This window comes from Rutilus rutilus, assembly GCF_951802725.1.
Source record: "Rutilus rutilus genome assembly, chromosome: 20".
Classification (NCBI taxonomy): domain Eukaryota; kingdom Metazoa; phylum Chordata; class Actinopteri; order Cypriniformes; family Leuciscidae; genus Rutilus; species Rutilus rutilus.
This window is the reverse complement of record NC_140225.1, coordinates 28,959,387-28,986,022: the sequence shown is the minus strand read 5'-3', so window position 1 is coordinate 28,986,022 and position 26,636 is coordinate 28,959,387. Positions and strand designations below refer to the sequence as shown.

General features: G+C 38.8%; 1 protein-coding gene across 2 annotated transcripts in view; it reads right to left on the bottom strand.

Annotated features, from left to right (window-relative positions):
* Nucleotides 1–350: 350 nt before the first annotated feature.
* The window catches only part of micu1 (mitochondrial calcium uptake 1), a 153,397-nt gene continuing 127,111 nt past the window's right edge, over nt 351–26,636 (bottom strand). For both annotated transcript variants that reach the window (XM_084390941.1, XM_084390940.1), the window contains 7 exons: nt 22,816–22,930; nt 15,858–15,940; nt 12,204–12,404; nt 10,833–10,970; nt 8,929–9,037; nt 2,437–2,526; nt 351–1,078 (listed from right to left, as the gene is read on the bottom strand). In XM_084390941.1, the coding sequence (XP_084247067.1) occupies nt 915–1,078; nt 2,437–2,526; nt 8,929–9,037; nt 10,833–10,970; nt 12,204–12,404; nt 15,858–15,940; nt 22,816–22,930 (900 nt within the window). In that variant the 3' untranslated portion in view covers nt 351–914. The remainder of the gene's footprint in view (nt 1,079–2,436; nt 2,527–8,928; nt 9,038–10,832; nt 10,971–12,203; nt 12,405–15,857; nt 15,941–22,815; nt 22,931–26,636) is intronic.

The following is a 26,636-nucleotide window of genomic DNA, read 5'->3' as shown; positions in this document are numbered from 1 at the left end:
AATGGGGTCCATCAACCGTCTGGATACCGTCATTCTTCAAAATATCTTCTTTTGTGTTCAGCAGAAGAAAGAAATTCATACAGGTTTGAAATAATAAAATGATGACAGGATTTTCATTTTGAAGTGAACTAATCCTTTTATGAAGTATAATTAATATATCTATCGACTATATAATTATCTTGAATAAAGTGTTTAGTGAACATTGGGGGTGATCTTGTAAACAACGATTTTGTGTGTCCAAGCATTTATTAGTGTACGCAAGACACTATTTTTGGTTGGAAGAATTTAAGCCATTAGGCATCCTCAAACCCACTTATGTTATTAAATAACACACATAAATGCACCATAAATTCAGTACTGCAAAATGTTTTAATAGTATCATTCTTTCAGCATCACTCTTATAAAGTCATTTAACAATGAGATTTTCAAAATAATGCGGTTTATAGTACAATGGAAATTGCTTGGATGCCAATAATTCAGTTGTGAAGTGGAGACTGGGACTCAGAGACCTTTGAGAACAGGAGTGCAAAATAGGGAGCTTATTGCTTAAGAAGTGACGATGAATGTTTTAAAAATCAAAGTTGAAATATATCATATGAATCATCTGAGTAAGTCCCAACATTCATTTTAGATAGGAACTCATGGCACTCGAGGATGACCTCCCACTGTTGTTTTTACATGCCATAGTTACATTCTAGTGTATGTAGAATTGTGCATCCAACTCCAAAACTTGCAAACAGCAAGATATAAATAGAATATAGCAAGCTCTGTCTGGACGATGAGTTGAGTTGAAGGTGGGCACAGAAGGGCTGAATGCACGAGCACTAGCATGCTTGTTATCAGATGTGCCTTCCAAAGTAGTTGATCCTTTAATGATTAATTAAACCCCATGTGGAGTGTAACATGAGGGGACGTTACTGCTGTTTCGGCATGGCAAAGTCCCAGGCAGTATCCTGGGCACACTTCCACATGGCGCGCACCAGTCGGGTGAAACCCATATCCTTGGGCTTCTCCAGCCCACGCATCAGCCGCTGTTTCATGATGGCAATAAACTCCTTATTACTCAGCTCCCCATTTCCTAAAACAAAAAATTGCAAAGTGTGAGAGAGAAATATGATGGGTAATTATCACCGTCAGTGCCACCCAACTCCATATGCTTCTCAACCCTCAGCACAATTCAAAAGTACTGATTCAGCGGGTCCGATGCTGTGCACATACATTTGTTGTTCAAATACTCCCATACTAAAATGTGATACTGTAAAACTCATTTACAACATTTGTTGCATAAATACCACTACACAAAGAAACACAGAGTGGTCCACATTGGAGATATTTCATGGTTAAAGACAAACAAAAACAAAAAAAACAAAAAAATATAAAAATAAAAATTAGTTAGTAAAATCTAAAACTATAAATATGCATTAAAGTATCAATGAAAACTCTTTTTTTTTTTTTTTGTAATCTGTCCGCATCAGTATATTCTGTTTAACAAAACATCAACAATAAAGTGAAAACCAAATCACAAAAGCAAAAACACAAAACAAAAGCAAAACACAACAAAACAAACAAAATGAAAACACAAAACAAAAGCAAAACAAACAAAATGAAAACACGAAACAAAATGAAAACACGAAACAAAATGAAAACACGAAACAAAATGAAAACACGAAACAAAATGAAAACAAAAAAGCAAAACAAAATGAAAACACAAAACACAAAACAAAAGCAAAACAAACAAAATGAAAACACGAAACAAAATGAAAACACGAAACAAAATGAAAACAAAAAAGCAAAACACAACAAAACAAACAAAATGAAAACAAAACACAACAAAAACAAAATGAAAACACAAAACAAAATGAACAAAACAAAAGCAAAACACAACAAAACAAACAAAATGAAAACACAAAACAAAAGCAAAACACAAAACATATCAAAACACAAAACCAAAGCAAAACAAAAACTAAGCAAAAACACAAAAGCAAAAAACAAATCACAAAACAAAAACTAACACAACAAAATGCAACAAACCAAAGCACAAAACAAAAATTTAAATACAAAACCAAACACAAAACAATACCAAACAGAAACCATAACAACAAAACAAAAAACTAAGCAAAAGCAAAACACAAACCAAAGAACAAAACAAACAAAATGAAAGCATGAAAAAATAATAAAAATAAATAAATAAATAAAACACCACCACCCCACAACTGAAACTGAAAATCAAAACACACTGATATGATAACTAATATGATTGTAATATTTTAAATATTGAAGATTAAATAATGTATTTTGTTTTAATAATACTGAGGTGATTAAACAGTGTGATGTTATTACTAGCATTTTATAGTATATCAGTAAAGAAGGTACTAGTACTCGTCCTCAGTCTCAAGAAATGATGGAGGAACCTGATAAACACACACACACACTCACCGTCACAGTCGAACAGTGCAAACACCACGTCACACACATGGTCGGACAGCTCCACCTTGGCCACAGTGCGGGCTACCTGCTTCATGGTGGCTGAAGAGAGAGTGAGAGAACAGGGATGAATGAAGACAGAACTGTGTGTCTGAGCTTGATTACTGGTGTCTCGATCAAGACAGGACACTCAATCCCTGCTGAGGACATCTCAACAAATAGGAAAAGAAAAAGATGGATAGAAACGGAAGAGGAGGGTGAACTGGAGGTGTGTCCACCCCTAATTAACGTCATTTAGAGTTTGAGGAGGAGGGGAACATTATCAGATGAATCATGTCATTATTTACTCACATCATAATGATAATTACTAAGATTGTCAAGAATTACTGTTAGCGCACATAATTAATGAAATAAAAAAAACTCCACCCATCCTCCAAAGACGTCAGCCAATACGAGTTTGCAAAATGAGTGACAGACAATGTTTCTTATTCAAGCCTTTTTGACCTTTTCTTTTTGCTGTTGACAGAGTCTAGCGCTGTCACTGAGACAGGAATGATATCTCACAACACATATTTCACTGATATCTGTCAGGACGCAGGGACATTTGAGCTCTCTTCCAAAACCTGAGCTGCCTTCATAAGCAGAATTTAAGGCATCATAAGCTGTTTCCATCCACCTATTTTTATGTGCATTTTGGGATTTCGTATAAAAAGTTCTAAAAATGCACTCTGAGATGCAAGTCATTTACGATGTAGGATAAAAGAGCCACAGTGGCTTCCCTGATTGCAGCAACTTCCAGTTTTATTACAGATATTTTGTGCCAATTTCTAAGGAAGTGACCATTTTGTTCTCTTGAACACGAGATGGAAACGCTGCTTTATTCGCAAATGTTTTATGCGACATTCCAATTTTAGATATAAACATTCTAAGACATCATCATATATAATTATAGAATTCATTCAATACCAAGAACGATGGAAGGTGAGATGGAAAATATATATATTATATATATCATTTTCATTAAATAAACAATGTATAAAATAGAAAAATATAACATTAAACTTAAACAAAAATTTGAAATTCTGAAATAAATTAAATAAAACAAGTTGAAGTACTAAAAAAAAGGCTAAACAGAAATATTAAAAAATAATAAAAAATCCAAATTTATTTAGAAAATATAAAAATAAAAGCTATTTTAAAATATGAATACATACCATAACAGTATGTAAACAATATAACAAACTAAAATAACACTGATTAAATTGGACTGTGTGCCAAGTACATTTTTGAGTGTTATGTCATTCCTTTAGTGTTTCTTGTATTGCATTTCCTGTATTGTTTTTCATGCACTTACACGTTACCTGTTCAGAATATACCAAGTCAGTTACTTATGAGTTTCCAATTGAATTAGAATAAAAGGGTAGAAGAGCAAGTCTGCTTACTAAGTTTAGGAACAAAGTTGTGTAATTTTTTAACCAAATAATATAAAATTATCATCAAAGCCCAGTATACATCTAGAGACGACCATCACTGGCATAAACATGAATGACAAGCATCCAGAGCATGTCATTTACACAATCTACCAGCAGGGGCTAAATAATTAAAAATTATTTTCATTAAATAAATAATGAATATAATATAAATATTAGATTAAAAACTTGCCAAATGCTACCTTCGCAGGTAACTACCTGCTTTAACACACCTAAATGTGATTTTTTTGCCTGTTGAAGAGCTGTGGACTAGTCAACTAATCAAACAGACAACCTACTATTAAAGGCACACTATGCAGTTTCCGTTTTTGTCAAACAGCGACCCCTAGAGTCGCTGTGGAGTACTTGCATTTAACGTTACTGTCGTAAACACCACTCACGCAGAGCCGTCTCTGCTAACTTCTTCGTCGACTCTGCCATGATTCACGTCTGAAATGCGTGCTAGTGTCTTCCATAGAAGCTGCTTCATGTGTTGTTGATGTATGTGACGTCGTGCCGTAAAGCAAGTCGTGATTCTCGCGAGATTTGGCGGGGCGCCACCTCTCAAACCTGCATTGCTAGCGGGATGATTCGCCCTACTACGAGTTCGTTTACCATCGAAATGACTTCAAAGCTGTAATATTAAGGTACAAATCTTGCATAGTGTGCCTTTAATAAACAATTCTGTTCATAATTATGAATGTGTTTTTTGCACATCCTAGTGGAAGAGTGAGAAAATGGCCTGCTGGGAACATAAGAGAAGGACATTAGTGGACCCAGGACCAGGAAGTTTGAAGTTTGAACCAGACAAGGCAAAAGACATCCATCAGAGTCATGCAGGCTAACAGTAACCAGCCTTCCAGACACAGCCTTGACATCAAAATACAGAAGAGAAAAGAGCCATTCTGAAGATGACAAGCTCATAAAAGCCTCTTTTGTCTTCATAAGGATTCAGTGATTCAGAGTATCTGAGTGTCAGGGGCAAGAGTTCAGAGAAATGTAAGAGAGGTTATCGAGAGACATCATTCTGCAAGAGAGGAATCAATCCTGAGATAAAGACTGTGAGGAAGTGTGCGAGTGTACGGAGGGAAGTGATGTGCTGAAGAGCAGACACTTGCAGTACTGGATGTTTATTAAACTCAGCATTACGGGTCTTATTGAGGCGGATTCATTTGTGCATATATATATTTTTAATACATTTGTTAATCATAATGCAAGGTCATGCAGCAGTTAAGCCACATCACATTCAGATCTGCCTCCATTCCAGTATGCACCTCTCACTTTTCACGCTTGACTGACATGTAACGTAACCAATCACAGTTCGTTTTGTTCCGCGACATGTTTAGAGGCGTGAAAATGTAAAGCCGATGCCCCTGCAATAACAGACCGGCGTGCACCTACAAATTATTCATGCAAGAACTTTGTGCAAGTTTACTGCAACAATGGAGCAGCGAATTTCACATACTTTTGAAAATCCAGTGTTTAGTTGATCCTCGTAAGCGCTCATTGTCACAGTTGTAATTACGACGGCGTTCTTCTTCAACGAAGGGGTTTGAGCGTCACAGCATTTGTTTCCAGGCGGACCGATAAAGAACGCAACACACATGTCTCCTGGACATCCGGTAGAATTCAAGAAATCAGATGACAACTTTGAAACTCCTGAAGTGTTTCCATCAGATGTTCAGCCAACGGTCCGAGACGTCCGAGGCTGAGACTACTCTAAGGCCTGCATCACTATTGCTCATGCTTAAAGAAATGGTTTAAAAAGATTTTAAATGAAAATTGTCAGATAAGACTTTAATATTGTGATGAAACGGAATTTACAACAGATCTTTTCGTCCATATTGTGAACCATAGAACCTATTCTTTTTTGATAATCTGTTACACTTGGCTGTACATCTGATGTAACAGATTATCAAAAAAGAATTGGTTCTATGGTTGCATCTTGATATGTAGATGTAACACTCAAATTATAAATGGAAAAGTTGGCGCCGATAGCCTCGTGGGCAGCGCCCCCACATATAACGCTGTTTGTGCTTCGGGTGACCCGAGTTCCAATCCCGGCTCGTGGACCTTTCCTGATCCCGTCCCCCATCTCCTTCCCACTCTATACTATCCTGTCACAATAAAGGCAAAAACCACCAAAAATACATCTTTAAAAAATAAATGGAAAAGACAAAATCGCCAATTCCTGATAAAGAGTTCACACTTACAAATAAGTCGGATAGATTAAATTGGTAAACGTATTTGGCGTGCTGTCCGGAGAGAGGGCTCTGATCTTGGTAATTGGCCCAAACGCAGAGTATTCTGAAGACTGTAGAATATCCTTAGGTGAGTTTGACTGTGATTATATATGGTTTGCCTTCGTGCTGACTGGGTAGATATGTTGATTACTGACTGTAGACAGCTGGTGATACTCGAGTATTTGTTGATTACTGATTGTAGACAGCTGGTGATACTAGAGTATTTGTTGATTACTGATTGTAGACAGCTGGTGATACTAGAGTATTTGTTGATTACTGATTGTAGACAGCTGGTGATACTAGAGTATTTGTGATTACTGATTGTAGACAGCTGATGATACTAGAGTATTTGTTGATTACTGATTGTAGACAGCTGGTGATACTAGAGTATTTGTGATTACTGATTGTAGACAGCTGGTGATACTAGAGTATTTGTGATTACTGATTGTAGACAGCTGGTGATACTAGAGTATTTGTTGATTACTGATTGTAGACAGCTGGTGATACTAGAGTATTTGTTGATTACTGATTGTAGACAGCTGGTGATACTAGAGTATTTGTGATTACTGATTGTAGACAGCTGGTGATACTAGAGTATTTGTGATTACTGATTGTAGACAGCTGGTGATACTCGAGTATTTGTTGATTACTGATTGTAGACAGCTGGTGATACTAGAGTATTTGTTGATTACTGATTGTAGACAGCTGGTGATACTCGAGTATTTGTGATTACTGATTGTAGACAGCTGGTGATACTCGAGTATTTGTTGATTACTGATTGTAGACAGCTGGTGATACTCGAGTATTTGTTGATTACTGATTGTAGACAGCTGGTGATACTAGAGTATTTGTTGATTACTGATTGTAGACAGCTGGTGATACTAGAGTATTTGTTGATTACTGATTGTAGACAGCTGGTGATACTAGAGTATTTGTTGATTACTGATTGTAGACAGCTGGTGATACTAGAGTATTTGTGATTACTGATTGTAGACAGCTGGTGATACTAGAGTATTTGTGATTACTGATTGTAGACAGCTGGTGATACTCGAGTATTTGTTGATTACTGATTGTAGACAGCTGGTGATACTAGAGTATTTGTTGATTACTGATTGTAGACAGCTGGTGATACTAGAGTATTTGTTGATTACTGATTGTAGACAGCTGGTGATACTAGAGTATTTGTTGATTACTGATTGTAGACAGCTGGTGATACTAGAGTATTTGTGATTACTGATTGTAGACAGCTGATGATACTAGAGTATTTGTTGATTACTGATTGTAGACAGCTGGTGATACTAGAGTATTTGTTGATTACTGATTGTAGACAGCTGGTGATACTAGAGTATTTGTGATTACTGATTGTAGACAGCTGGTGATACTAGAGTATTTGTGATTACTGATTGTAGACAGCTGGTGATACTAGAGTATTTGTTGATTACTGATTGTAGACAGCTGGTGATACTAGAGTATTTGTTGATTACTGATTGTAGACAGCTGGTGATACTAGAGTATTTGTGATTACTGATTGTAGACAGCTGGTGATACTAGAGTATTTGTTGATTACTGATTGTAGACAGCTGGTGATACTAGAGTATTTGTGATTACTGATTGTAGACAGCTGGTGATACTAGAGTATTTGTTGATTACTGATTGTAGACAGCTGGTGATACTAGAGTATTTGTTGATTACTGATTGTAGACAGCTGGTGATACTAGAGTATTTGTTGATTACTGATTGTAGACAGCTGGTGATACTAGAGTATTTGTTGATTACTGATTGTAGACAGCTGGTGATACTAGAGTATTTGTGATTACTGATTGTAGACAGCAGGTGGCAATAGAGTAACTTATTTTGACGTGTTCCTCCCGAACTACGTTAATAAAACATCATTAAATATCTCTAAGAAAAATGGAAGTTGATGCAGTAGGAGAAGCCACTGTTAATGATAATTTTCGTATAAATATATTACTACTCAGAGCGCGCAGACGAAACACAATAAACATGGTTGTGCTATCTTGCTTTCTGAGGCGAATGCCTGGCGTTTGGAAAGTTTTGTAAGACAGTTCTGGGGGGTAATTATACCGAACCACTTTGACTACAGACTTTGCTCAGGCATTTCAGAACAACCAAAACAGCTTTTCAGATGCTGGTTAGTCCAGTTATGCCATCCCATCGCAGTCACGTGTCTTTTTTTGATGCGCATCAAGTAAATGTGTTTCCATGGTAGTTTATGCATATGTTTCCTTATTGGATAAACAATTTAACCGACTCAGTTGAGCGCATATGTTTTTATGCTCATTTTCAGAATTTATGCACATCTTGGCGTTTCCATCCAGCATTTTTTTTAATGCAATATCTGTGCATACAAATAGGTGGATGAAACAGCTAGTGAGTACAGTTAAATGGAAAGGAGACTTTTTTGGATTGCCTGAAAATCCAGGTAATGTGTGCATGTGAAGAGTCGGTGAGAGAGAAGATTATTAAAGGAAGAGCACCAGCTGCAGTGAAATGAGACACATCTGGCTGAGTGGCTCTGCTAATGGTAGGAATGAGCGAGAGGGAGGAGACCAGGATAAGCTGATGCAATATGGAAATTACAAATGGGAATTTTTGCATTGCAAAGTAGTCTTGTAGCAGACTCAGAGTCAGCAACATGACCACAAACTGACCCTCTGGAAATCTCAAGCTGCATTTGATTGCTTCAGTCAACTACTGTCCGCTTCCAAACTAAAGGATTACAAGGAATTTCCTGAGGGATCATGTATTTGTGTGTGTGTGTAAGTTTGTACCTTTATCTATAGAGGCGCCCGCCATGTGGTAGAAACTCAATGCAGTGTCGACATCATTGACGTTCTTCAGGAAGGTAAAGAAGTTCTCCACTTCCTCAAACGTGATGCCCTGTGTGCGAGAGAGAAATAGAGAATGCCAAAATGACTCCCACAACTAAAGTAATTCATTACATTGAATTATTTTATGACAAATCTGGTCATGCAGCTCAGTTAGTAAAGACTGTTGAGAGAGTGAAATGAAAGTGAAATGACATTAGCTCTCTCAAATAGAGCTGAGGAAAACATGCTGTGTTTGCAATGAGCACAGAGCCTGTACATATTGTTTTAATATCCTTTTAATAAGAGCATAAAATGACAAAATGAGAGCATTTGAGCGACACATAAACATAAAACAGCTCTACGGAGAGAAAGCTCTTCATACTCCAGCGTGCCGAAGTGCTCTCATGATAATGTACGTGCCTGACAAAAACAACAATCATACTGAAGACAGGCCAACATTTCAGAGAGTATGATGATGCATTTAAACTGTATCCCAATGCATTCTTACTCGTTTTACCAAGTATTCAACTCTGAGCTAAAAATCAGTCTATGGGGTTAATTATATCAAATTATCCATGTGACTGATCCATTTACCTCTGTGAACATCTAAAGACATTGATTAACAAGAAAAAATCTAAATTGACCCTGGGGCATAAGAAAATTAAAACGGCACTTCAGGTCAAAAAGGCTACAGACCTCTGATGCATATTCATATCATATAATGAGGAATCAAACTTTACTTGAGCCTTGAAATGGTGGGGAGGTCATTGTCTACTATTAAAAAAAGTACTATAAAACATACTGTAATTTTTCGAACACCAAACTATGGAAGTTTCCCCATGGAATAAAAAATTAAAAAGGTAATTGCGACTTTTTATCTTACAATTCTGAGAAAATTATAAACTCGCAATTGCAAGCAATTAGGTCTGAATCACGAGATAAAGAATCAAGTCACAGTTACCTTTTTTAATGGCGAGTTTATATCTCGCAATTCAGACTTTATTTCTCGCAGTTTTAAGGGGGCAGTGATGTGACCAGCTGGACAGAAAAGGAACGGAACAGCATACAGGGGTCTGGAAGCATGTTTTTAAATGTTACTAGAATTAGACAAGTTATTTTTCACTCTAAAAGCTGTGTTAAAAACACAACACCATGGGCAGGACGTTAAAAAAACATCACAAAGGATGACGCAACGCCCAGACATGTCTGTCTGAATGTGTTTGTAGTGGCTGTGCTTTGAACTGGACAAATATAAAAAAATAATTTTTCAGGGAATTGGTTTTGAGAGAGATTCATACTTTTCCTCAGCAAGGATGCATTAAATTGATTTTAAAAAATGAGTTAAGACTTTATATTGAAAATGTACTTTCATCAAAAAATCCTAAAGAAGCAGCACAATAATACAACATTTTATTAGTATACTGGAATGATTTCTGAAGATCATGTGACACTGAAGACTGGAGTAAAGATGCTGAAAATTCAGCTTTGTAATCACAGAAATAAATTACATTTAATATATATTCAAATAATAACCAGTTATTTTAAATTGTAATAATATTTCACAATATTACTGTATTTTTGACCAAATAATTTCAAATTGACTGTAATTTTGTCAATTCTTTCTTCTCTCAGCAGGGACAGAGAAATGACTTGACCCTCAAAAGTTGTCACATCGTACCAGGTTAGGATGCACATGTATTTTAAAAAGAGAGAATGGGAAAAAGAAGAGAAAATATCACAGACACAGGCACTCAGACACATTGACAGTTGAAGAGAGAGAGAATGAGGACTCACTGTGCTCCTCTTACAGTGACACTTCACAAACACACACACACACAACTTTTTCAGACTGGCGTCTCGCCCACCTGAGCATCCTTGAACATTCTTTTGAGGTTCTTCTGCATCAGTTTGAGCTTGCGAGACTGAACTCCACTGTAGGCCAGCAGCATCCCTCCAAACTGCTTCTCTGTGATCCTGCCGTCCACCGGATCATTCCTCTCAAACTACACACACACACACACACATGCTGAGTAATGGCTTCAGAAGGGAATCTTGCGTTCAGCTAGTCAATATCATTTACAATTCATGTTCGACTGAATGCTTAAGCGTGGGCACAGCTGCGCCAGGTCACGAGTCGGAGGATTTAGAGTAGCTGACAGCAAAAGTTGAACAGCTCTCTCTGGTTGCAATGCAATAGGGTTTGACCATTACATTCATTTAAATAAAAGTTTGGCTATTATCTACACAACCATCATGAATGTGAACATGCTGCTATCAGTTTCTACAACTGATAACAGTGAACACTCGTTAGACAACCTAAGAAATATAACTTTCCAACACTCCCATTTCGGCTCCCATTTCAACACACATGAAAAAAGAACAGCTGCTAAATATTTCTTTAAAAGGCACACACAGCAAAAAGACTTTTCACTTCATTATTAGTGATTGTCAGGGACTGTGAGATAGAAAAGTCTCATCTCTGCTTTCTGTAATCTTGGATTTAAATGCTCAGTCCACTGAGGTGAGGCGGCCCTGTGGGTGGGAGCTGTTAACACAGAGAGCAGAACAGAGAGCTGCAGCCTCAGCACATCTCAAAGACCAGATAACGAGAGAGAGAGAGAGAGAGAGAGAGAGAGAGAGAGAGAGAGAGAGAGAGAGAGAGAGATCTAAAGGATCTAGAGGATGCCTGACACACTGACACTCTGTAAGACCCTAAGGAGGTTACATCACATTCAGTGTCACTCACGCCACACTGCTGCCAACTGCTCTCAAGCCCTCACTGACTCCTACATTACAAGTCATCTGTCTTTTTTTTTTTATCACGCACGTTTTTTTGGACATCTACCATGGTAGTATTATAGTTTACTCTAAAGTACCTCTAAGAGTGGTTGACCTGTTTTTTCCATTGACTAATATCTAAAGAGCAGGGTGGCAGATGACTCGTATAATGAAAATATGTTATAAATAAGTCAGATATAAGTGAAATATATATATATTTTTTTATCTAGATCATTTTATCACTACTTTTGGGTATCTTGTGGGTATTGTTTTCTTTCTATCGTTTGTTCGTTCATTCGTTCGTTCGTTTGTTCTTTCTTTCTTTCAGTAGTAACTTATGCAGGAGTCTAAGCTTCCATCTGTGACATTGGCTGACAACTTTCAAATTCAATTTATTTCCCTGTCATCTCTCATATGTAATCTGCACTTCTCCATCTTCCTCGCCTTCTGTGCCATACCTCGAGTTTAAGCACATCGTGCTGTAATTTCCTCTGGAACTCCAGGAAACTGCCGATGGTGAGTTTGCCCTTCAGGTCAGCCCCGAAAAAGTATGTGGTGAGAGCTGAACTGCAGCCTCCTGTTTTCAGAGTGTTTCCTGTGGTGGAGCGATCTCGGTGTCTCATGCCCATACTGGTCTGAGAACGAATGATACTCTGAACCTGAAAAAACAGAAATAATAATTCATGTGAGTAATTCATTACATTTACAGAACATTTTTGCCACTCCTCGCATAACACTTGAGGAAAATCTCCATATCCACCAATGTGCAGCATCCACCTGTATGATACACTGATGGCCAGAGCGCACCAGAACACACACCACACTGACTATCAGTAGAGAGAAGAGAGAGAGTGATGCAGCCGACTCAGAAGGAGATGGAGAAGCAGAGGAAGGAGAAGGATGTGAAGGACAAGAAGGACAAAGAAGAGGAGAAGAATGAGAAAAAGAATGAGGAGGAAGGGTAGGAAAACAAAAAGAAAAAGGAGAAAGAGGTGGAGATGGAGGGACAAAGATGAGGAGGAGGAAAATAGGAGGGGAAGGAGGAGGCAAAAAGGACGAGGAGCAGGAGGAGGACAAAGAGGAGGAAAAGGAGAAGGAGGAGAGGAAAAAGGAAGAAGATGGGAAAATTAAGAATAAGGTGGAGAAGAAGGACAAGGAGGAGGAGGAGGAGATAAAGGAGGAGGAGGTGAAAAGGAGGGGGAGATGGAGACAAAAGATGAGGAGGATGAGTAGAAAAAGGAGAAGGGGTGGTAAAGAAGGAGGAGGAGAAAAGAAGGAGGTGGAGAATAAGGACAAAGAGGAGCAGAAGAAAAAGGAGGAGAAGAAGGACAAGGAGAAGGAGGAGAAAGAAAGAGGAGGAGGAGCAGGTGGAAGGAGAAAAAGGTAAAAATAAGGAAGAGGAGGAAGGAGGATGGAAGAGGAGAAAAAGGGGAAAAAAGGGGGAGGTAGAGACCAAAGGCAAGGAGGTGGAGAAAAAGGAGGAGGTGGAAAGGAAGGACAAGGAGGAGGAAAATGAAAAAGGAGTTGAAGAAAAAAGGGGGACACAGAGATCAAAGGCAAGGAGATGGAGAAAAAGGATAAGGAGGTGGAGAAGAAAAAGGAGGAGAAGGACAAGGCAGAGGAGAAGAAAGGAGGAGGAGGATGGGGACGATTAGAAGGAGAAGCAGGTGGAAGGAGAAAAAGGTAAAAAGAAGGAAGAGGAGGAAGGAGGAAGGAGGATGGAAGAGAAGAAAGGGGAGAATGAGCACAAGGATATACAGAAGATTACCCTTCTACTGCTTGTCTCTTCTTTTTCTCCTTCTCCACAAAGATATTGAGAAGAAGGAGAATGATGAGTATGAGGAGGAGGAGGAGGACACAGAAAGAATGTCTTCTCTTTCTTTTTCTAAATATCATTCACTGATGGACACTGAACTCCAAAGGAAATTGAAAACCGTGAAGAAGACGACGAGCACTGGGAGGAATTCAAGGACTCTTCTCAGGATGACGGTGTAAAAGTTCAGTTGTTGAGGGACTGGTGGAGGTTCAGAAGGAACTAGGACACAGTCTATTACATCAAGGGTGTTAGTACCTGATGTTATCTGGGAATAAGGGCAGTGTGGCGTTTAGCAGTGATGTATGTGAGGTTCTGGGACAGCAGATAAACATAAGCATCAATACATCAATAAATGACAGCATAAATACTTCTGCTTAAATCAGTCATTCCAAGAGAGCTGAAATACTCCTAAAGATCAAGCAGTTTTAGACTGATATATTTCCTTAGCATATTAAAAGACTGTAACTGATGTTATGAAAGTTAGAAGAATTTGTTCCCTAAAAATGAATAGCTCTAACCTGGATGATCTGTGATGAACACATGTGACTGCACATTATATATTAATTGCCAACATTTAGGATAACGAGCTCCATTTGATGACATAATCAAATTTTGACAATACCATTTTGTTTGTCAAATTGAACATTGGCTTCTTGAAACCCGGGCTGACAAACAGGCAATATACAATTCTCTGACCTATTGCATCTGTTGTGGTTTGAATGTCACCCTCTTGTCTGATCTCAGATGTAGATCGATGGACTGATTACTGGAGGTCCCCATCCATAGACAGCATTAAGTCCCTGTGATGTGGCTAGTATATTTGCTTGGTATATTTACAGTGTGTTTACCAACGGGTGCTGCATGTACATGTGAATGCTTTGGGAAACTGAAAGCCCTGATACTACCAGGTGAATGACTCATAGTGCCTTTGCAAATGAAAGGCAAATGTAGCCTGAGGGTCAAGCGAGAACAAAATAAACAGCTGAAAACTGCAACCAAAATACACAAACGGCCTTTACACTGTCAAAAAAATTTGTGCAAAAAACCTTTAGGGGTACAACAGCTTGTCACTGAGGCAGTACACTTAAAGGAACAACTTTGCCAACCTTACCAACCTCTAAAAGGTACATATTAGTACCTTAGAGTAGCAATATGTACCTCTACAGTACTACAATGAACATTTAGGGGTAAATAAGGTACAAAATTGTACCCCTGTGACAAGTGTTACAAAACACTCCTGTGTTTTGCAAAATTCGATAAAAACTAAAGGTGAAATTTTGAATATTCGTCAAATGTAAAATAAAATCCACATTCAAATACAAAACCGGTGCATTCGAATTTTAGGATGTGTCAGGCAGCCGTATCAGTGATGCGATGATCAAGTAAGAGTTGTTGCGTTTTAATGTTTTTCTTAGCCTGTCCTGTTGAACCCACTTGATGTGCCGCTGCTGCGTGCGTTGTTCATTCAAAACATTGCAGAAATAGAAAAGATCTTGGTTATGTTAAAACCGTAACCAGGCCGCTCACACAACGCATTTTCTGTGCTGCTTTTTCATTACTTTCTATGTAAACACGATAGACGGACATATTTGACCTTTGCACTCGCGTCTCGCTGGCTTTCTGTATGTTTAGAAAGCCATGTAAAGTTAAAAGAAGTTCAACTTTTTTTTTTCATTCCATTCCATTTCAAGTTTTTAAACAGTACGGCTCTTTGTATTAAACTATGCATAAATAAATGATGCCGTTTTGTTCATAATTGTTTATGCAATTTACAAAATTATATTTGATTTATAAACGTTAATTTAAATGTTATGTACTTTTTTTGTACAGACAGATATTTTGCCCGTTGCACCCTCTTGTGGCCTCAAGAGACCAGCTAAAAGCTTTTTCAATCTAAATGAAATTATACCTGTTAAATTCTAACATAATTCTAATATTAGTCATATTTAAGTATAAAATTCAAATGTATTTTTTCAGCCATTTTGACAGCCCTACTTCACAACACGATCTTGTTTCTGCAACGACTTTCTGTAAGTTTCCTACAACGTCTAACAAGTTTATGTGGCGTGAAAAGTGACAAACGCAGTAAAGCTATGTGAAATCCGATCAGAGTGGTCAGACTAAAACAAATTTCCAGACATGTGATTTGAATAGGATTTCAAACCACATATGGATGTAGGTTGACACAGATTTGTAAAAAAAAAAAAAAATCACAGTTAACACTCGCTAAATATGATCGGATTCCAAAAGGATATGCACAAAAATCGGATTTGGTCTGTCTTTTGTGTTCACTTACTTGCTCAAACTCCTCAAGGTCGACTTCTCCGTCTCCATTCAAGTCAAACATCTTGAAAGCAATTTCAAAGTTCCTCTGAGGAGCTGCAGAGAGAAGAAACAGAGGATTTGCAATCCAAAGGAATGACACCATGTACTTTCACTGACACATCCTCATGGGGGCTGCCATGTTGAAATCACAATGACCAATCAAATTCTGCTCACTTTATCTTTGTAACCCCCCTATTATTGGACACTTCTGGTTGTGGAATGAACTACTAGTTGACATACGCCTGTGAATACTTCTATAATAAAATCAGTAAGTGGACACTTTTGATTAAATGTGTAAAGATGCATCCACACCAATAGGTGTCAGAATTAATTCCAAAAACATTGTATTGGTTAGGCCTGGGACACACCAAATCGGGCCCAAAACTGGGCTTAAAATTGTTCAGGTGTTTGGCCAGTATTAGTCAATCCATTCCAATCCAAGGATTGATTCCAACATCAATCCAAGATGGCAGAAACTGTGTTTGTCCTGTATTGTTGTTTCTTGTTTGGAAATGGCATCTCTTTTAAAGGAGTCATAATGTAGAAATTTCACTTTTCCACGAGAATCAATGTATGTTATGATTGCATAATGATTATACACTGGCCGGGAAGCCGATATTTAAAAGTGAAGCGTTTGTTTACCTCGGGGTTTGTAAAATAGGCCACGTGCACGCGCACGAAAAAACGAGATTTTGATTTCTTCCCCTTCTTGACGTCAAGACGGGGGAGGATATACCAAATATGGACACCGCAAACCTATGCCGCGGGAAGCCCGCCCCTCTCCCCCTCAGATTCAGTTTAGTCGACTCGAGAAAGATGGAGAAATCGAGTGCACACCTGAGATGCTCTGTGGTTGACTGCCACAAACAACATGCAAATGTGTTTTATCTACCAAAAACGGACGAAACTATCAGGGAACAGTGGATGAAATTCATTTTTAATGACGCTGTCCCAACAACTCTTTCAAGTGGCGTATCGTTAGGTGTGTGTGCTAAACATTTTACACCGGAATCTTTTACAAATTTGGGGCAGTATCAGGCGAACTTGGCCTCGAAGCTCCGTTTGGGAAAAGGTGCCATCCCCACCATCAGGGACTTGCCAGAAATTGAAAAGGTAAGACTGTGTTTTTATTGCTCTACTGTGGTTAACAAATAGCAGCTAACAGCTAATTGTATGTAACGTTACCTTCGAGGTAAACACGGGGAATGGACTCTACGAATGCTAGCCACATCTTTCGACTTTGTTTTACACTAGCAGCTACAGTAGTGACGGTACAGGAGTCCATGCTCAGTGGCTAAAACTGTTTAAATGCAAGTATGAAAACAATATACCACTAAACATTATTAGCCAAACTCATGCAAAACATGCAGTTTGAAAATAGCTTTCAGTTAGTGGGGCTTCTGTAAGAATGTATCTGGCAATGGTGTATTTTTTCTTTTTTCTTTGGTTGTGATTACAATTTCACTAACAATAAGTACCGTCACATTTATTGAGCTATTGCAGTATTTTGTCTATGTTTTTGTACCGCTTGGAAGTAGTAAAATACATTCCTGCAACCAATCAACGCGCCCCTCATTTGCATTATTATAATGACCGTCCACGACAGCCAAAACATCGCATCAGATCTCGCGAGACAATAATGCCTTTAGAAATAAGGGTCTGAGGGGCTCTGTGTTGATTTTTTTTCCACTTTTCTTTTTTAGAAGTGCCTAAAATACTATAATAGAGCATTTGGGTATCCAAGGTAACACAACATTATGACTCCTTTAAATATTATTTTTAAAGGGGTGGTTGATTATGATTTCACTTTTCTAACTTTAGTTAGTGTGTAATGTTGCTGTTTGAGCATAAACAACATCTGCAAAGTTACAATACTTAAAGTTCAAAGCAAAGGAAGATATTTGCTTTTAAAGAAAAGGACTACAACAAACGGCTGGTTGGGACTACACGACATTCCTCCCGGGTTAGTGACATCACTAACCCTAGAATTTACATAAACACAGCCACCGGGAACACGCAGTCCATGTTGAGAAGAGGAAAAGTTGTTGTATAAGATTACATTTGTGACAACTTTAACTTGCTATATAAAAATATCTGTGGGGAATTTTGCACTAAAACTTCACACACACACACACACACACACACACACACACACACACACACACACACACACACACACACACACACACACACACACACACACACACACACACACACACACACACACACACACACACACACACACACACACACACACACACACACACACACACACACACACACACACACACACACACACACACACACACACACACACACACACACACACACACACACACACACACACACACACACACACACACACACACACTGGGGACATCATAGATATATTTTACATCTTGTGAAAAGGGCATTTTACCACCCCTTTAACCTTGAAAATTACAACATATGGACTTTTAAAGCATACTGAGTGGATTACTGTGTTCCGCTGTGGAGTTTACCCGCTTGATTTCTGGTACTTTTGGGCCTCTGGATCTCTGCACTACTGACTCACAGTTCGCATCATTCTTTGGAACAGCAAGAGGTACATCACCACTACATCTGTGTGTTTGCCTCGGATGGGTGAGAGAAACCTTAAAAAGTCCTTGATTGACATTGAGGCACAGTACTGTCTTTTAATGGTGAATTGTCTTCAAACTGGATTTGATGGAGTCTTTTTGTGTAGCTTAGCTAGCTGTGGGCTAGTAGCCTTTTTGTGCCTTAGCCTACACTACATGGACTTTTATTTTGGCTCATCCACCTCTAGCCTAATCCACACTCCACTACTAAACAGCTAGTTTCCACCTGTTTTAAATTTAGACTCTGTTACTAGCCATTGACAATCAACGAGCAACTAGCCACAGGCAACAACTGCAACAATTCTAAGCAATACTTTAAGTACTACTTGCAGCAAAGTAGGTGGCTTACTCATAGCTGGAGTTACAGCCCTCACTGCTTGCCGCCACCAGCTACTGCCTCTACCACCAAGGTGCTGCTTGCCTAAAACCCATTTATCGGGCTTCTGCCTACCTCAGCTGTGGCCCTCACCTCCTCACTACCACCACCTCAGTGGGCCTGTCTACTACAGCCTCAGCTCCCTCCATCCCACCAGTTTATCAACTGCTACAGCCTCAGCTGTTTTAACCATCAGGCTGTCACCGGCTACAATCTCAGCTGCCTCCATCTCTGGGCTGTCATCTGCTACAGTCTCAGTCGCATCTTCCACTACTGAACTTGTCATCTGTTACGGCCTCAGCTGCCTCCATCACCGGACTTATCGTCAGCTACAGCCTTAGCTGCCTTCTTCTCCACCACCGCATTTGTCGTCTGCTAAGGTCTTGGTTGCCTTCACCACCACCACCAGGCTTTCACCGGCCACAGCCTCAGCTGTCTCCAAGACTGGACGGTTGTCTGTTTCAGCCTCAGCTGCCTCCACCACCATCGGGCCATTGCACAAAGCTGTCTGCCTAGTGTTTTAAAAATGAAGTTTTATCTAGCCTTGTTTATCTTTCTGATCCCCCTTAACAGTGGGGTTGTCCATTTGCAGTCAGAAAATGAGTCCATCCATATGCAGTTCCCTTATGTAGTCTCAAGGCCTGAAAACTTTTCCACTGTCCAACTTAAATCCCAGGGGCCAAGTCACTCATTTCTGTTTGTTTACAAGGCTACAAATTTACTCCACCTTCACTTCCTCTCCATTTTGAAGGATTGGTTTATTGTCTCTGCAGACTCACTTCCTGCTTTTTTATATCATTAAATTCTAGATCTGGCACTTTCTGCTGCAAATCAGCTAAGTCCAGACTCCTTGTTATTATTTTATTACTAATCTCTGGAAATGTTCTGCCTAATCCGGGCCCTGGTAGCCTTAAGCTATGTGATTCACCTGAAGATTTTAAATCAAGGTCTGGCCTGGGTATTATTCACCTCAATGTTCGGAGTTTAATGTCCAAACTGGATATGGTTAATTTATGGGTCAGTTCAACTGATGCTGACATTGTTGTTTTATCTGAAACCTGGCTGACTAAATCTGTCCTTGATAAAGATATTGGCATCGATGGTTATAATGTGTATTGTTCAGACCCCCCAAAAAGAGGGGGAGGTGTTGCTATTTATATCAAATGCAAATTCAACTCTAGTTTAGTGCTCTCAATATCGCATGTAAACAATTTGAGTTTTTGGCCTTAAACCTTGAAGTCTCTAAAGACCACTATATCAGGTTGGTTGGTTGTTATAGAACTTCATCTGCATCAAATGACTCTTCATCTACACTATCAAATTTGTGAAGTCAAGTTATTTGTAATGACACTATTGTTGTTGGTGATCTGAACTGGGACTGGCTAAGGCCGATGCTTTTGAAGAGCAGTGTGACAATTTAAATTTGACTCAATTAATTAACACTCCTACTCTGCCAAATCCTAAATGTCCGGAGAAATCATCACTCACTGATTTAATCCTGACCAATGCCCCTTTTATGTACTCTGCAATAGGTGTTTTTGCTAATGATGTGAGTGCTCACTGTGTGATTGCTACTGTTAGAGATACTAAAGTGCTCAAGTCTGCACCTCGTATTGTTGAAAGGCGAAATATGAAAATGTTTGAGCAGGGTTTTTTATATGATTTATTTTATTTTGACTGGAGTAGAATTGCCTTGATTGATGATGTGGAATTAGCCCTGACTTTCTTTCAAAACTGTTTTCTTGATATTCTTAACAGACATGAACCTATTCGCAAATTTAGAATTAAGGGGCGGGACAATCCCTGGTTTACTTCTGAGATTTCTAATTTGCCCCACGAGAGAAATGTAGCCTGGGCAAAAGCAAGGAGAACAGATACTGATGCTGACTGGTTTGTTTTCAGACGGTTGCGAAACAGATTCACTTCACGTTTCAGAAAAGCTAAAGCTGAATTTTACTTATCTGAAACCACCGAGAATCTAAATGACCCCCAAAAAATTCTGGAAAACTATTAAGTCGTTATCAGCATCGACTAAACCAACAGGTTTTCCGTTGTTTCTAGTTAAGAATGGTGTGTCTATATCTGAGCATTTCATATCATCTGGTTTCTTGTTTGATTCTGTTGCCCCTATAGTGTCGAAGCCGGTAAATGACACCTTTATTACTACCGACAAAACTTTCAGTTTTAGCTCCTTCTCTGTTGCTTGTGTTTATAAAGCCCTAAAACAATTGATTCCTCAAAAACCTGTGGGCCCCGATCACTTACAACCTTTCTTTTTGAAATTCGCTGCAGATATCCTAGCTGAACCTCTGACTCATTTTTTAAATCTTTCACTGGTCACAAACAAAATTCCCAAGGAATGGAAGTCTGCATATGTTTTACCACTTTTGAAAGGAGGTGACCCTACCTTGCCTAATAATTATAGACCCATTTCCAAACTTTCAGCATTGGCCAAAGTGTTGGGATCTTTGGTTAGTGAACAAGTGAAAGAGTATTTAAACGCTCAGTCAATTTTATCTAAGCATCAATCTGGTTTCAGGAAAAAACACAGCACTACCACTGCTGCTATAAAAGTAATTAATGATATAGTCAAAGCACTTGATGATAAGAAACACTGTGTGTCTCTGTTCATTGATCTGTCCAAAGCATTTGACACTGTTGTCCATAGCATACTAGTTCAGAGACTGATCAGTATAGGTATGTCTTAGCACTCTGTAGGCTGGTTTATCAACTACCTCGCTGATAGGACTCAAGCTACGCAAGTTGATGGCCTAACGTCAAAATATGTATCAATATGTACCACAGGGCACCATTCTGGGGCCACTTTTATTCACTATTTATATAAACTGTCTGGGGGAAAATGTTCAACATGCATTTTTCCATATTTATGCAGATGATACGGTTATTTATTGTTGCGCAGCTACCATTAGGAAGGCGTATGAATGCTTGCAAACTGCTTTCGATAGAGTGCAAGCACAGCTTTATCAATTAAAGTTTGTGCTTAATGCAGAGAAGACCAAAGTAAGGGTCTTTTCAAACTCAAGGAAAAATTTGTTAGACCTGAATATTGTTACTGATCAGGGTAAACCAATTGAGGTAGTTTCATCTTATAAATATTTAGGATTTTTAATTGATGGTCACCTTTTCTTTTAAGCTTCATATACAGAATCTAGTAAAAAAAGTTGAAATTGAAGCTAGGTTTTTTTCTTTAGGAACAAATCTCGTTTTACTTTTTCTGCCAGAAAAAGGCTAGTCGATACCACATTTCTCTCTATTATTGATTATGGTGATCTGTTGTATATGAATGCCCAATCAAAGTGTCTTCAGATGTTGGATGCTGTGTTTCATGGAGCTTTAAGGTTGATTTCAAATTGCATGCCCTTCACTCATCACTGTACACTTTACTCCACAGTGAATTTGCCCTATCTGTCAAATCGCCGGCTTACTCACCTTTATATTTTTATATATAAGGTCATCATAGGCAGGCTCCCATGTTACATATCCGAATTTCTTTCTTTTACACAGAGTACTTATGGTTTACGGTCCCAGAAAACGATTTCATTGAATGCGCCTCAAGCTCTGACAGAGTTGTTCAAAAAGGATTTCATGTTTGTTGCACCTTCGACTTGAAATGACCTACAGAAAACACTTAAACTACAGTGTCTAATTTCCATAAATGATTGTAAAGGTTATGTTAAAACTATAGAACATGAGTCCATCCACAAGTGCCAATGTTTTAATTAATGGCACTCTTTATTTAATTTGAAATGCACTTGAGTTGTCTTTGCCTCTTTTGTATTTGTTTTGTGATTGTGTGATCAAATTTGTTCTGCTATCTTGGCCAGGTCTCTCTTGCAAAAGAGATTATATATCTCAATGAGACTAACCTGGTTAAATAAAGGAAAAAAAAAAAAGAGATACAGACAGAGACTTACTGGAGAGGACGGTTGTGAGGAAGATGTAGTCAGAGAAAGAGATGAGTCCACACTCCCCCAGTGTGTAGAAAATGCTGTCCTCGTCTGCAAACTTCTCCCTGTCCTGAGAGATCTTCTGTAGGTGCCCAGAGAGAAACAGAGGAGAGAGAGTCAGCAATGCTTCTGTAGAGCACCATATAGTGCATCTGAGTCCTGTTTCAGAGCTGAGCTCCACAGAGTCTGAGCAGAGAAGCGGATACAAGGGAACTAGCATGCTAACACTGACACTGCACAGTACAATCATGCAAGTGATGCAGAGTCATACAAGACACAAGCAAAAGAGATAACAACATGAAAAGATCATTAAAGCAGACATTTCATAAGTGTCACTTACAGAACAGCACATGATGGGCTGTTTCAAAACCTAGTGAGCTGCCTTCCTAGACTGCATTTTTTGGCATGGTCAAACAATTAAATCAAGGCGGTCGCCATCGTAGATCTCTCTCAATGTTTAAAACAAGTGGATTGCCTAGCTTAAACAACATTTTTGAGCACCATATTTGAGGCCAACTGTTTGACCAAAGTAGATTTCCTACCTAAACAGCGTTTTTGGTCATCGGAGATGCATTTGACCATTTGAATCAAGGGGTTATGCACATTTTCATAATCCCAAATGTTCAAAATTAAGAGAGTTGACCATCTAAACTGCAGTACAACATGTGATAATGGTGCCTATGATGCTCAACAATGTTGTCTAGGTAACCAGCTCTGATATATATTGAACAACAACACAGTAAACCACTGATTTGGCTTCACAAATCGCAAGATCACACTGTATTTGTCATTTCTGCAGTAAACTGGTTCACATTTTATGAGCATGTGCGAAGGTGACTCCACAGTGGTGTGAACACAGTTTTCTACCTGTTTTTGACATAGAAAGACACAGAAAATATACTCATTAGGACCCTCAAGTGTGAAAGTACAAACACAAATACTGTACGAACACACACAAATAGCATGCCAGAGTTCAGCTTTCTGCCGATTCATTGTTACCTCTGTCTGGGGTGGTTCCCATCAGTGTGTTGTGGGGAAGAGAGAACGGATTAAAACAACCTGACCATTGCGCAGACAATCAGGCCCACCACACACCATATGTGTACCAACACATCATAACATACATCCAATTCCAGCCATTTTCACTTCATGCTAACACACATTTATGCAGCGTCCCACACATACTTCCCACTCTTCCTCTGTGGCAACATGATACATGCGCCTCCATATTCACCGCAGCATCAGTAATCAAAAACAGAAAATTAGATTTCCCTCTGAAACTCTTATTAGCGGTGTTCGCTAATGCTAGCATTGCTACTGCTATTACTTAAACCCCTTCACTGAATTTTTGCACGTCTTTGAAATACCATTTCTGAATCGCCAATTTCAACATTAAACAAAAATGTTTGACAGATATTTGCAGAATGACACTGTGCTAGTTGTCATTCGTATCACTCTTTCTCACCAAATAATATAATAATTTAAACTCAACTGTTGAAATCACATGACCAACCAAATACCACTCACTTTATCTTAATAAATAAATAGTAATTTTGACCAAAATATTTGAAAAGATTTCCACTCACATCAAGCGAATATTCCAGTAATATCATTGGCCTAATAAAAGCTGTATAATCCTACATAAGGGTGGTCCATCCTCATGGTGGCCGCCATGTTGAAATCACATGACACACCAACCACTGCTCACTTTATCTTTGTCTAGGTTGCAGAATAAACTGCTGGGTGACAAACACACCTGTGAAGAATAAGGTAACTTTTAACTTTTGTGTGATGCTGCATCCACACTAGCCTGGGTGCCAGCCCGAACCCCGCCCACAATATTTTTTGGTCGGGAAGTTCGGTCTGGACTCGCTCCGTTGAGGAGCTATTATGCCCGAACAAAAATTGTTCGGACCAATCAAATTGTCAGGGCGGGCTTTATACGATGATGGACAGATGAGCAATGCAACGTAATCGTCCACGTCACCAAAGAGCGCTTGATTTGAATTAGTTTACAACAAAGACGACTGCTGCTGGAGAATTGAGATTTCACGAGTTCACATTTACAAATAAGTCAGATAGAATAAATGCGTTTATAAGATTTCACACAAATAAGTCGATAGAATAAATGCGTATATGACGTGCTGTCCGAGGAGAGGGCTGTGGGCTCGGTAGCCATGCTCCCCCGTATTCCTGGTTGTGAGAGAACAAGACAAGAGTGAGGATTCGGGGTGGTGGAGGGATGCTGAAAAACTGTCAAGGAGTGTTAGGTAAGTTTACAGAGTGAATATGCTTCCTCATGCTGATAGATAGGGTAACGTTAGACATGGTATTGTTTGATGACAAGTTTATATTGGATTGATTATTTGTACGTGCTCCTCCCGAACTTTGTTTATGAAACATCATGTGTAGATTCCGCCATCGCGTCTGTTATATCGACAGCGCATTCATTTTAAAAGAGGAACAGAGAGCCGCGACATTTTGTTGGTTGAAAATATGAATGAAGAACATGCGTCATTTACTCCGTTGCTCTGATTGGTTGTAGGTCTATCCAATTGAGTGCAGAGTTTTTTTTTTCCTGGTTTGGTTGAGACACGCCCCATAATCAAATCTCTATGGAAAAGTATCAGACTCACATTCTGACTAGAATTGAGTATGACGACGTCAGGCTACATCCACACCAATATGTGTTAGTATTAAGTCTATTTGAATCAGTATTTCATGTCCATTTGACCTCTTGGAGGGTCAAGCGTGTGCATTGGGGACAAGGAAAACACAGGTTATTTTTGTACCGGCTCTGAAACTAGTCAGAGTTGGAATATGATCAAGCAGCTAGCAGGTGTGGTGGTTGACGCTGACAAAAGCAAATGTGTGTGTGTGTGTGTGTGTTTGTGTGGGCTAATAAGCTCCGGGCACACTGTGTCCCTGCTGTCACCTTCAGAGACACTCAAGAGACGCAGTCTTACCCAACATTAGTAGCGCGGGTGTCAAACACACTGGCACTTCAGTACAAAACTATAACAGCCTTTCTACAGTCTCTGTAATCCACGATCTCAATGTAGACATATTGTCAACATATGTTGATAACGTTTTTTTTTATTGATTTTTCTTTTATCCATGCCATTGACGGAATTTTCTGGCTTTCTGTGTTGCCACTGTTATATGGTAGAGAGCGCTATTATACATCTTCTGAAAGAGTACAGAATCTCTAGATCAAAACATAAGCAAAAAAAAAAAAAGCAGAAACAAGTGATAGCAAATGTAAGCAGATGCATGTGTTAAAAAAAAAAAAACTGCATAATGTTATTGAATGAAATGTCGACCCAGGATGAGCTATAGGACTGTGAAGCTTTAGTGGTGTTATGGACTTGATCTTTTCAAAATGTTGCTTTTTTCAAAATGAGATGACTAAAAAATAATGCATGAAGCTAGAATAAAACGTTTCTGTAAATAAAACTTACTAGTTTTAACTTAAGTTCTTTCTTTTGATATTTTGCAGGTTCAGATACTCGTACAACAAATTATTCTGGGGGCCATGAAACTTTTGTGGAAAAAAAATCAAAAATCCTGCCTGACAACTTTGTTGGGAAAAAGTGTTCAATTCCATATTCATTTTTACTGTGATATCAAAAATCGGTATCACGCATGGTGAAATGTCATTGGAATTTCTCCATATTTTTTCAGAATATCATCTGAAATTCTATGGTATCATAACACTATGAAAGGGCGCTCAGCAGGACGTGTGTTTACATCACGCCGAACTCTATGTGAAGAGATGCTATGAGCAT